At 49.0% G+C, this 12,965-nt stretch overlaps 1 protein-coding gene across 1 annotated transcript in view; it reads left to right on the top strand.

Annotated features, from left to right (window-relative positions):
- Ethe1 (ETHE1 persulfide dioxygenase) overlaps nt 1–11,963 on the top strand; it is a 15,375-nt gene extending 3,412 nt beyond the window's left edge. Inside the window, exons 4-7 of the mRNA XM_075989544.1 lie at nt 9,373–9,502; nt 10,794–10,883; nt 11,264–11,380; nt 11,770–11,963. Of these exons, the coding sequence (XP_075845659.1) occupies nt 9,373–9,502; nt 10,794–10,883; nt 11,264–11,380; nt 11,770–11,822 (390 nt within the window). The 3' untranslated portion in view covers nt 11,823–11,963. The remainder of the gene's footprint in view (nt 1–9,372; nt 9,503–10,793; nt 10,884–11,263; nt 11,381–11,769) is intronic.
- Nucleotides 11,964–12,965: the final 1,002 nt, after the last annotated feature.

Raw genomic sequence — 12,965 nt, 5'->3', positions numbered from 1 at the left:
AAGCCGCCCTCTTCTTCTTCCCAGCCTTGGATAAATCTTTCCTTCTTTTTTTTATATTGCTCTGTAGCCTAGGCTGGCCTTGAACTTGTCATTTCTTCTGCCTCAACCCTTCAGTTGTTAGGATTGGCTGTACCACAACACCTAACCTTTAGGCAACATTTCCCCCAGTACAGGGAATAAAACCGAGGGTCTGATTTTTGCTAGGGAAACACTCTACTCCTGTCCTCCACCCTCACTGGGGGATTCTAGGCAGGAGCTCTACCACTGAGCCACATCCCAGCCCCTCACTGGGGGATTCTAGGCAGGGGCTCTACCACTGAGCCACACCCCAGCCCTCACTGGGGGATTCTAGGCAGGGGCTCTACCACTGAGCCACACCCCAGTCTTTTTATTTTGGGAGAAGGAACTTTCCCAAGTCGACCTTGAACTCACTCCACACACCAGGCAGGCCTTGAACTAATCCTCCAGCCCCCCACCTCCCTAGTTGCTACAACTTCAGGTATTTATGCCATTATGCTTGACCGGTAAATTGTTTTTATTCTATTTTATTGTCCTTTCTGTCTGCCTGAAGTTTCCTGTCTGTGTATCACATAGAACTTGTGGTCTTTCAGGCCGGCTTCTGTTTTCAGTGTGTTGTCAGGGCTCATTCATGTCCAGGCCCCCGTTGGTACTTCATTCTCTTGATTGTTGAACGACAGTCTGGCACATGATCCACCCACCATATTTTACTTATGCCCTGGTCAGGCGATGGCCATTCCACTTTGGGACCGTTGAGGGGGTGCTACTGCCAAGGTTCTTGGATGGACTTTTGTGGGATCCAGTTGCAGTGCTGCCTGCACTGTGTGAAGGTCCCAGGACCCTACAGCTGTGTCAGTGCCAGTTAGTGTGGGGCTTAGTAGGCATGAATTCTTTACAGATCTTACGGGTCTGTTTTTCCTGACTCTTATGTTTTCTGCCCTCTTTAAAAGTTGAATTATAGCCAGGTGTTGGTGGTAGACACCTTTAATCCCAGCATTCGGGAGACAGACACAGATGGAGCTATGTGAGTTCGAGGCCTGACTAGTCTATAGAGCGAGCTCCAAGACAGCTGGGACTGTTATATAGAGAAACCTTGTCTTGGGGGAAAAAAAAAGAGTGTAATGATAGCTGGGAGTAGTGGTACAAGCCCGTGGTCCCAGCACTTGGGAGGTGGAGGCAGGACAATCAGGATGATGAACTCAAGGCCAACCTGGGGCTCCACTCCCACAAACTGTCCTCTGCCCCCTATGGCATGCACATTCCTTCACAACAATAGTAAATAAAACGTAATAAAAACATTCAAAGAAAGACATGAGATTGTTTCAAGCTCTAAAACAAAACAACAAATTGTGTTATATAAAATGAGGTGAAGTGTGAACACACTGTACTTGTACAAATTGCTTGTGTTCTTATATGTTTACTCTTGGGTTCCATCCTCCCGTATCCCTACACAGAGCATCCTCATGACCCCACAGGCCTCTCTGCTCTTCCTGGCCGCCGATCCCTTTGCCCAGGGACCATCCTGACTTGCACAATCACCAAGTTTCACTTGGCATTCAACTTTTGGGGAATTACAGGCCCGGTGATGAATGCTCTAATCCTAGCTCGGGAGATGCAGAAAAGTCTTAATCTTGTGAGCAGCCTGAGCTACTAGCAAGTACCAGGCTTGCCTGGGCAGCAGAAAGTATCCCTTTCTCCAAACCAAAGATAAGAACTACACAGAGTCTGTCTTCCTCCTTCCTCTTGTGTCTGTAGTTGTTGTTTTTGTTGTTGGTTTGAGGCAGGTTAGCTCTGGTTAGCCTAGAATCCACTGTTTAGTCCAGGCTAACCTCAAACTCACAGAGATTCCTCTGCCTCTGCCTTCTGAATTTAAATTATTTATTTCTCATGGTTATATAGTCAGGCCTGGCCAACTTCTGTGAATGATTATAGTTAGTCTGATCTTTATAGGCCACAGAGAATGCATTCTGGTGACCTGCCTCTCTTGTGGTGTGTGAAAGCCGTTGGCACAAACAAGATAGAAGTCTGGCTGTGAGCTCCAGAGCCTCACTTATGGCTCCTAAAATTTGAGTTTTAGAATGTTCCACCCCCTGATGTGACCCTAGTGGGCTTGGAACTCACAGAGATCTTGTCTCAGCTTCCTTCACCTGTGCTAAAATCCATCCCTCCTGGCTTCTTCTCCTAACAGAGTCTCCCGTAGTAGTGCGGGCAGGCTGACTTTGGATTTGTTGTTGTATTGCCAGGATGGACCTTGAACTCCTGATGTAATCCTCCTGCCTTCACCTCCGCCTTGCTGGCCTCCCAGGCGTGACCATGCTTGTTGTTCTAGCCAAGAGTCCTCTCAGATGATAGGACTTAAAACAGGGCGTTCAGTCCAATTCGGTTCCCGCCCCCACGGCCACCCCCTGACGTAGATCCCACAGTTTGCATATTCCTGCTCCCCTGGATGGCTATCCTTGGCTTCCATCAAGGGGATGGTGGTGCTGATGTTCTTGTTTGCACAAGTCCCCGGGCAGAAGTTGCACTCAGTTCCAAGGAATCGCCATGCTAGTCAAACTGCCGGGTGCTATCTGTCTCTTACAGTGCTGGGATGGAACCAGGGCCATAAACAGTCTAGGCAGGTGCCCTACCACTGAGCCATGTCCCCAGCCCCTCACTGGGGGATTCTAGGCAGGTGCCCTACCACTGAGCCACACCCCAGCCCCTCACTGGGGGATTCTAGGCAGGTGCCCTACCACTGAGCCACACCCCAGCCCCTCACTGGGGGATTCTAGGCAGGGGCTCTACCACTGAGCCACACCCCAGCCCCTCACTGGGGGATTCTAGGCAGGTGCCCTACCACTGAGCCACACCCCAGCCCCTCACTGGGGGATTCTAGGCAGGTGCCCTACCACTGAGCCACACCCCAGCCCTCACTGGGGGATTCTAGGCAGGGGCTCTACCACTGAGCCACACTCCCAGCCCCTCACTGGGGGATTCTAGGCAGGGGCTCTACCACTGAGCCACACCCCCAGCCCCTCACTGGGGGATTCTAGGCAGGTGCTCTACCACTGAGCCACACCTCAGCCCTCACTGGGGGATTCTAGGCAGGGGCTCTACCACTGAGCCACACCCCAGCCCCTCACTGGGGGATTCTAGGCAGGGGCTCTACCACTGAGCCACACTCCCAGCCCCTCACTGGGGGATTCTAGGCAGGGGCTCTACCACTGAGCCACACCTCAGCCCTCACTGGGGGATTCTAGGCAGGGGCTCCACCAAGTCACACCTCAGCCCTCACTGGGAGATTGTAGGCAAGCATTGCATCTCTGAGCTACATCTTTAGTCTTCTTTCTTTAGTTGCTATCATTAGTCCTTTTAATTAAAATTTACATAATTTATTTATTGTGTGTATGTGCCGGGTTCATGTATGGATGTTAGAGGACAGCCAGCTCTTGGAACTCAGTTTTTTTTTCCTTTCACAGTGTAGATAATGGGGACTGAACTTAGGTCTTGGCAGCCATCTGCTGAGCCATCTTGTCTGCCTCCTATTTTTTAAAAATTTATTATTTTTGTTTTATGTTTCTGTGTGTTTTGTGTGCATGTAAGTACACAGGCGTGCATGCCCCATTCCTGTGGAGGCCAGAAGAGGGCGTGGGATCCTCTGGAACTGGAGTTAAGGACAGGTGTAAGCCTTCATCTCGTTGCTGCGAACCAACCTTTGGTCCTATGCAAGAGCTCTTAACCACTGAGCCATCTTATCACTAAATAAAGGAAATGTAGCTGATGGAGACACAGAGCCATTTGGCGACAGTGGAAAAATGAGATTTAAGGGCATACGAACCGCAGAGGGCGCCAACACCACTTAGGACTTGAGAAGGCAGAAGGGGCCAGAGGACCTGGCGCCTGGAGCTGGCTGACCGCTAGGGGGCAGTGCAGGCTGCGTGAACTGCGAGGCCAATGGTGCCTGGGAGAGTCTGGTTGTACATAATATCCCGTGTTTTATGCGTCCTGGAAAGAAAGAGGCATTGCTGATGGATGGATGGGTTAGGACGGCCTCTGGCCAGCTGTTGCTAGGCCGGCAGTACTCTTCCGGGATATTCTGGGAGCTTCATCAGTCAGCGAGTTTCACAAAGAGTGGGGGCTGTCTTCTGTAGGTGAACACCATCCACAACTTTTTTCCAGTGATGGGATTGACCAGGATCTCAGTCTCTGTAGGCAAGTGCTCTTCCACGGAGCTAAGTCCCCAGCCTTACCATTATATGTTAAAATGACATTTTAAAAATGTGTATGAGTGTTTTGCTTCCATGTATGTATGTCCTCCATCCACATGAGTGCCTGCCAAGGAGGCAGAAAAGGGTGTTGAATCCCCTGAAACTGGAATTACGTATGTGTGGTTGAAAGCCGTCATGAGTGGTTCTGGAAGTTGAACCTGGGTCCTCTGCAAGAGTATTCAGTGTCCTTAACTGCTGAGCCGTCGCCAGCCCCTACTTTTCATTTTGAGACAGAATCTCACTAAATTGCTCAGTCTGGCCTGGAACTCACTCAGCAGTCCACTTGAGCCTTAAGCCTGTAATCCACCTACTTTGGAGTGCTGAGATGATAAGGTTACAACACTATGCCCAGTGTCTTACGTATTACTTTAAAAATTATAAAGTATATATTTATTTTGCTGAGTGGTAGCGGTGTACCTCTTTAATCCCAGCACTCAGGAGGCAGAGGCAGGCAAATCTCTGAGTTTGAGGTCAGCCTGGTCTACAGAGTGAGTTCCAGGACAGGCAGGTCTACACAGAGAAACCCCATCTCCAAAAGCGAAACAACAGTAACAAAAATTCTGAGACTGTTTGCCTATACATATGTATATGCATCGTGTGTATGCCTGGAGTTACAGGGGGTGTCAGCCACATTGTGGGTGCTGGGAAGTGAACCAGGGTCCTCTTCCAGAGACAGGACTTGCTCTGAACTGCTGAGCCATCTCTCCAGCCCCCTTTTCTTGTTTTTACTGTAAAGCACCAATTGTTTATCCATGAAGCAGTTTAATCTTTGTAGCATTTCAAGAGGCTGGGAATGACATTTATGTATATTTTGCAAATAATCAGATAGGCCCTAAGAGCTGATAGATTTGAGATTAGGAACTAGGCCATCGGCTTCCAACAATTTTGTTTTGTTTATAACTATTTTGATCTATTTACATAAAACTCTAGAACAGCTGAGTTATAGAGTCATCAAGAGACACAGGAAGCAGGCCAGGGCTCGGCTGGGGACAGGGTGGAGGAAGGGTGCATTTGAACAGGGTCTCAGGAAACCTTGGGAAGCAATAGGAATAATTGTCATTTGGTTGTCACGGTGGCCATGGGAACATCTTAAAAGACGTGGGAGATCTGTAATCCCAGCTGTTCTGCATGCTGAGGCAGAAGGGTTGCAAATTCAAGGCCTGTCTGGCCTACTGCGTAATTTTGAGGCTTCCTGGCTGCATGAGACTCTGTAAAAAGAAAACTGAACAAATAAGTTAAGAGGGCTGAGGATATAGATCAGTGGTAGAGCCCCTACCTAGAATCCCCCAGTGAGGGGCTGAGGTGTGGCTCAGTGATAGAGCCCCTGTCTAGAATCCCCCAGTGAGGGGCTTGGGTGTGGCTCAGTGGTAGAGCCCCTGCCTAGAATTCCCCAGTGAGGGGCTGGTGTTGGCTCAGTAGTAGAGCCCCTGCCTAGAATCCCCCAGTGAGGGGCTGAGGGTGTGGCTCAGTGGTAGAGCCCCTGCCTAGAATCCCCCAGTGAGGGGCTGGGGTGTGGCTCAGTGGTAGAGCCCCTGCCTAGAATCCCCCAGTGAGGAGCTGAGGGTGTGGCTCAGTGGTAGAGCCCCTGCCTGGCAAAGTCAGGGCTCTGCATTCAGTTCTCAGCACCATTTCCCCGCCTACAAATAGTTGTGAAAAATGAATGTGTAGAAAATAGCTCTTGTAAAGCACATGAGAGAATCACTCCATACTTATGGAAAACAATCATGCCAGAACTATTCTAAGCATTCCAGTGCCTGGAGAAAAAGAAGAAAAGCCTCCAAATGTCTTTTATCAGACTAGCCTAATTTTGACACAGCCACTCACGTGGGTGTTATTAACTGGACACCCTCAGCCCTGCAGCTCACCTGCAGGCTGTCTAGATGGAGTGGGGGCGGCACGCACATGCTACAGTTCCTGTGTAGGAGTTAGCTTTCTTTCTACCTGGTGGATCCCAGGGGTCAAACTCCAGTCATCAGGCATGGCCGCAAGCCCCTTGATTCAGGGATCCAGCTTGCTGCTCTCATTTGTAGACATTTAATTCTCAGAAGTTTTTTGTCTTGTTTTGAGACAAAGTTCATGTAGCCCAGGCTGGCCCCTAATCCACCGTACAGTAGAGGGTAATCTTGAACCCTGACTCCTAAGTGCTGGGTTTGTAGGCCTGAGCCACCATGCTGGACTTGTTCTTCCAAGTTTTATTACAGTGCACTTCCATGTTAAGTTCTTACCGTGTACTCCCATGTTAAGTTCTTACCGTGTACTCCCATGTTAAGTTCTTACCGTGTACTCCCATGTTAAGTTCTTACCGTGTACTTCCATGTTAAGTTCTTACCGTGTACTCCCATGTTAAGTTCTTACCGTGTACTCCCATGTTAAGTTCTTACCGTGTACTTCCATGTTAAGTTCTTACCGTGTACTCCCATGTTAAGTTCTTACCGTGTACTCCCATGTTAAGTTCTTACCGTGTACTCCCATGTTAAGTTCTTACCGTGTACTCCCATGTTGAATTCTTACTGTGTACTCCCATGTTGAATTCTTACCGTGTAGTCCCATGTTGAATTCTTACCGTGTACTCCCATGTTGAATTCTTACCGTGTACTCCCATGTTGAATTCTTACCGTGTACTCCCATGTTGAATTCTTACCGTGTAGTCCCATGTTGAATTCTTACCGTGTACTCCCATGTTGAATTCTTACCGTGTACTCCCATGTTGAATTCTTACCGTGTACTCCCATGTTGAATTCTTACCGTGTACTCCCATGTTGAATTCTTACCGTGTACTCCCATGTTGAATTCTTACCGTGTACTCCCATGTTGAATTCTTACCGTGTACTCCCATGTTGAATTCTTTGGCTGTTAATTTTCTGTCACTGTGTCAAAATGTCTATGACAAATATCATGAAAATACTTATTTTTAATTGTGTATATATGTGTATGAGTGTGTGTGAGTGTGTGTGCGCGTGTGCTCACATATCAGGATGTACTCATGTCAGGTACCCTTAGAGACCAGAAGAGGGTGTTAGATCTCCTGGAACTGGAGTGTCAACGTGGTTGTAACGTGGTTGACTTGGGTGCTTGCAATAGAACTCTGGTCCCAGGCAAGAGTGGTGTGATTCCATTTCTCCAGCTCCCAACGTAAACATAGATAGATGTGGGCCAGTGAGGTGGCTCCGCGGGTAGGGGGTGCTTGCTGCCCACTCCGATGACAAGAGTTTACTCTGGGACCCACGGGGTGGAGTTCAAGAACCAGCGCCATCTGTCCAACAGTCACAAGCCATGGCATATATGCACACAGACACACACACACAGCAATGCTCACATACAAGAACACATGTGTGCATACACACACAGTGAATAAAGTACAATTTTAAATGTTTTAAAAAAGAAGCAAGGACCTTTGCTCAGCATTTTCAAGGTCCAGTCTGCAAAGAGCTGGCAGTGAACCCAGGCGGAGGGAGGCTATCATGACAGGGAGTCTGCATCAGGGAGCCAGGAAGAGAAAGAATCAGGGCCTAATGGTCCATTGTATTAGGAGTCCCTGCTACATGCCCAAGCCACCATGCCTCTGCTGTGATGGCCTGAGACCCTTAGAAGCCATCAGCCAACAGAAGAGAAGAGGGTGGCACATGCCTGTAATTCCCACTCTTGGGAGGCCAAGGCAGGAAGACCCATGAATTCAAGGCCAGCCTGGGCTACCTAGGAAGATCTTGTCTCAAAACACCACCAAGAAAAGCAACAGAATAGAGTACACGTTCAGCTGGTAACTTTTTGTTTTACCAAGAGCACCGCTTTTTCCTTTCAGGCAGGGTCTCCCTCGGAGCTCAGGGAGCCTGGAACTTTGCAGCTTAGACTAGTTTCAAACTTGTGCTCCTTCTGCCTCAGTTTCCCTAGTAATAGGATTATAGGCATCTGCTACCCAGCACAAGGATCTCACTGTAGAAGTGGCTTTATAACCCGTCTTTTGCACCCATTGGATAGTAAACTTTATTTGTAACTATATCAAGCATTTTTGAAATACCAGTAAGTTTCTTTCCAACAACAGCACTCAGTTTTTATCACATTCATTTGCATATGTGTGCATGTACCATGACATAAATATAGAGGTCAGAGGATAATTTGAGGGAGCCAGTTCTCTCCTACCGTCATGTGGTCCCGGGCTTAGAACTCAGGTCCTCAGGCTTGGCAGTAAGCACCTTTACCCACAGTCTTCTCCCCTGTCCATCAGCGAGCCTCTCAATGCTAATTTAGTCTTTGTTTTCTGGTAGTGCTGCATGCCCAACCCACAGCCTGTGTGTGCACAGCCTGCTGAGCTATATCCCCAGCCTGGTGTTTATTTTTCTATTTTCTTATTGAGATGCATAATAATAATTCTCTTTTTTGAGTGTATGACCCCTGTGGTATAAGCCTGTTACAAATGCACGCCTCTGGCTATCTGACTATCTTGGGAACCCATCTGGGGTATTTTTGTTCTTCAGAGCTTCTGTCTGGGTTGATGATGTGTCTCATTCAGCTGCCAAAACACTTGGCAAACAAAACAAAACAAAAACCTACAAAGCCCTGGATTCCATCCCCAGCACTGTATAAACTAAGCCTGGTGGAGCAAACCCGCAAGCCCAGAGCTGGGAGATGAAGGCAGGAAGTCTGGAAGATAAGGTCATCATTGATCTCATAGCAAGCTTGATTCCACCCTGGATACAGGAGATCCTGTCAAAGAGAGGGAAGGAAGGAAGGAAGGAAGGAAGGAAGGAAGGAAGGAAGGAAGGAAGGAAGGAAGGAAGGAAGGAAGGAAGAAAAGAAAGAAAGAAAGAAAGAAAGAAAGAAAGAAAGAAAGAAAGAAAGATTGATTGACTGATTCAAATTGATCCCTCCCCCAAGACAGGGTCCTGTCATGGCTCAGGTTGGCCGTGAACCACATCAGTTCTTCCTGCCCCCACCTCCTGAGGACCGCTGTTTAATGTGTTTGCCACCATGCCCAGTCTTCAGATTAACTTTAAACCAAATGGTTGCTGCAGTCCTTTGTTCGGCTGTTTCTCTCAGGTGGATGGGGCTTTAGGGGCGACTGGTGAAGCTTGCTGGTGACTGTCTCTCTGCATTGCATCCCTGCTAGGCCTTGGAGACTCGGGCCAGCCCTGGCCACACCCCAGGCTGTGTTACCTTTGTCCTGGATGACCAGAGCATGGCCTTCACTGGAGATGCCCTGCTGATCCGAGGGTGTGGACGAACAGACTTCCAACAAGGTGACCAACTCCTTTCTCCAGCCCAGGATCTCAGTGTGGGTGTGTGTGAGAATGTTAAGAATAGGATCTTTGCATGTTTGAGGCCAACTGGTCCTGGTTCCAGGACGGTCAGGGCTCTGTAGAGAGACCCTGTCTCAAAAAAAAAATGCAGCCACAAGAATAAATGCATGAATGTGTCGCGGGGCTGTGTAGCTCGAGCAGTGGGTAGATGCAATACTCATACTTCATCAGCTGCAAAGCTGAACTGTACTCTAAATCCCAGCACTCAGGAGGTGGAGGCAGAAGGATTGAGAGTATAAGGTTGGGGCTGGAGAGATGGCCCAATGGTTAAGAGCACTGAGTGCTCTTCCAGAGGACCCGGGTTCAATCCCAGCACCCATGTGGCAGCTAGCTCACAACTGTTTGTAACTCCAGTTCCAAGGAGACCAGAAACCCATGGCAAAATACTAATGCACATAAAATTAAAAAAAAAAGTCTAAGGTCATTTTGGGTAACATAGAACATGCGTGCGCACACACATACCCAAACACACACCAGTGTTGTTACTGTGTATTGTCTAATTATTAGGGGGCCAGGTAACTTTTGGGGTTTAGCTTTAGGCGGCAGTTAGATTGGCTTGTGACTCCTAACCTCCCTTTTACCTAGTCACTGAGGACTCAGAAATTTTTTGTATATCTGTGTGTGGTATATGTGCACTTGTGTGTGGCTGGAGGTATGCTCATAGGCCAGGACAGATGTCAGATGCCCTGTCTGTATGCTTCACCTTGTCTCGAGGACCTGGGCTGGCAGCCAGGTCTTCTCAGTGGTCCCCCTGCCTCTGCTGCCTACAGAGCTGGAGTTACAGGAGCATGGCCCACACCCTGCTTTGGGTTCTGGGGATTTGAACTCCCGAAGCCTCCCTCCAGCCCAGGACTCAGCACTCTGTATCTAAATCCTAGAGTCAATCTTCCCCTTGTCCCCATGTCCACCTTGCTGGCCCAGAGCTCTTCCTTCACCTCCCCAGGGAGGGTGTCACAACCCCTGGTACTTCATAGTCTCTCGGTGCGACCTTACCGAATCACAAATTATCCCTATGAATTTCTCACCGGTCATCGGTTCTTCATATATGGTGTTCCAGCCCCTAGAATGCCCTTCCTTCTCTGTGTTTCTGAAACACGGGCTTTCTAGGCAGGAGATGAGGGAGAGGGTTTAGCCATAATTCCTCCATCTTCCCTGCCCTTCTCTGGAAGAAGGGGGTCGAGGGCTCCTCTTGTCCCTGCGACTCTCTGACTTCCGAGTTTTCTTTCCTCAGGTTGTGCTAGGACTTTGTACCACTCTGTGCATGAAAAGATCTTCACGCTTCCAGGCAACTGTCTAATCTACCCGGCTCACGATTACCACGGTGAGGGCTTGCCAGAGGCCATGACAGGCCTCTGTCGCTTAAGGCAGGGGAATACCCTCTGCCTGTTGTCCTCATGAGGCACGGAGGCTACAGAACCCAGAAATTCCTGTGGCTCAGAAGATTATGTGCGTGGGCGTGCTGTGTGGATGTAAAACAATAAGATACATCTGCAGGGCATAGGTTTTCCGGGGACGTCCTCCTAGAGTGCGGGGGAACTACATTTCCCATAGTGCCTGAAGAGAGGCGGGACAGTGTCGTAGAACCATTCAGGAAAGGGCCAGTTCGTCTCAGGCTTGGGTGGCCTCCTGGGAAATGTAGTTCTGAGTCACCCAAGGTATTGGACCCTGGTTACTTTTCTTCACCTCCCCTATGGCCGACAGGGCTCACAGTTTCTACTGTGGAGGAGGAACGGACTCTGAACCCACGGCTCACCCTCACCTGTGAGGAGTTTATTAAGGTCATGGACAATCTGAACTTGCCCAAGCCACAGCAGATAGGTGAGTTTACCCAGGGTCTGAGGAAAGTGATTGGGGGTGTGAATCCGAGGATCTGAGGGGGTAGGATCCTGAACTCCATGAACTGAGAGGAGGGCTGGGCCTGGACCCCTGGGTCTGAAGGAGGCGGCTGGGCCTGGACCCCTGGATCTGAGGGAGGAGGGCTGGGCCTGAACCTCTGGGTCTGAGGGAGGAGGGCTGGGCCTGAACCTCTGGGTCTGAGGGAGGAGGGCTGGGCCTGGACCCCTGGGTCTGAGGGAGGAGGCTGGGGTCTGAAGGGAAGGACTGAGGATTAGAACTGTAGTCCCTCAAAAGAGCCCTGAGCACTTCTGGGTCTCTGTGAGACATGAGTCATTCCTGCGTTTTCAGAATCATTTGAGGTTTCTTTTCAGACTTTGCTGTTCCAGCAAACATGCGCTGTGGGGTTCAGATGCCACCTTCCTGACTCGTCCCAGCCAGCTGCTCATAATCGTTGCACTAGGTGGGTGAGAGGAGGGGCTTCACCCCGGAGCCTCTCTTCTCTCCTACCCCTATCTCACTGCTACTTGAGCTTCTTAAATAAACTTTACTTTGTTTTTGCCAGGAATCTGGGTTCTGCTTGTTTTCTTGCGGGGAGGAATTATGTTTTCAGATGAATCCCTTCAAAAGCCAGCAGTAGACTGTGTTGTGGCACCGTTGGTAGAACGCTTGCCTAGCATGTACAGAGTTCTGTGTTCCATCCTCAGCATTGCATAATCCAGGCAATGTGGTGCAGACCTGTAATCCCTGAACTTGGGAGCTGGAGGCAGGAGGGTCAGAAGTTCAAGGTTATCAACCACCTAGTGATCATGGTGAGTTGGAGACCAGCCTGGGCTATGTAAGATCCTATCTGAGAGAGAGAAAAAAAGAGAGAGAGAAGAGAAGAAAAGAAAGAAGGGGGGGCTGGAGAGATCTCAGTGGTTAAGAGCACTGGGTGCTCTTGCAGAAGACCTGGGTTCCATTCAGCAGCTCACAACCATCTGTAACGCCAGCTCCAGGAGACCTGGCCTCTCTGGGCACTGGATGTGCACATGGTGCACAGACATACATGTAGACTGAACGGCCATACACAGACATACATGTAGACTGAACGGCCATACACAGACATACATGTAGACTGAACAGCCATACACAGACATACATGTAGACTGAATGGCCATACACAGACATACATGTAGACTGAACGGCCATACACAGACATACATGTAGACTGAACGGCCATACACAGACATACATGTAGACTGAACGGCCATACACAGACATACATGTAGACTAAACGGTCATACACAGACATACATGTAGACTAAACGGCCATACACATACATGTAGACTAAACGGTCATACACAGACATACATGTAGACTAAACGGCCATACACAGACATACATGTAGACTGAACGGTCATACACAGACATACATGTAGACTGAACGGTCATACACAGACATACATGTAGACTAAACGGTCATACACAGACATACATGTAGACTAAACGGCCATACACATACATGTAGACTAAACGGTCATACACAGACATACATGTAGACTAAACGGCCATACACAGACATACATG

Source organism: Microtus pennsylvanicus, chromosome 1, assembly GCF_037038515.1.
Source record: "Microtus pennsylvanicus isolate mMicPen1 chromosome 1, mMicPen1.hap1, whole genome shotgun sequence".
NCBI classification, from domain to species: domain Eukaryota; kingdom Metazoa; phylum Chordata; class Mammalia; order Rodentia; family Cricetidae; genus Microtus; species Microtus pennsylvanicus.
Note: the sequence above shows the minus strand (reverse complement) of the source record. Positions and strands in the feature narration are given on the sequence as shown.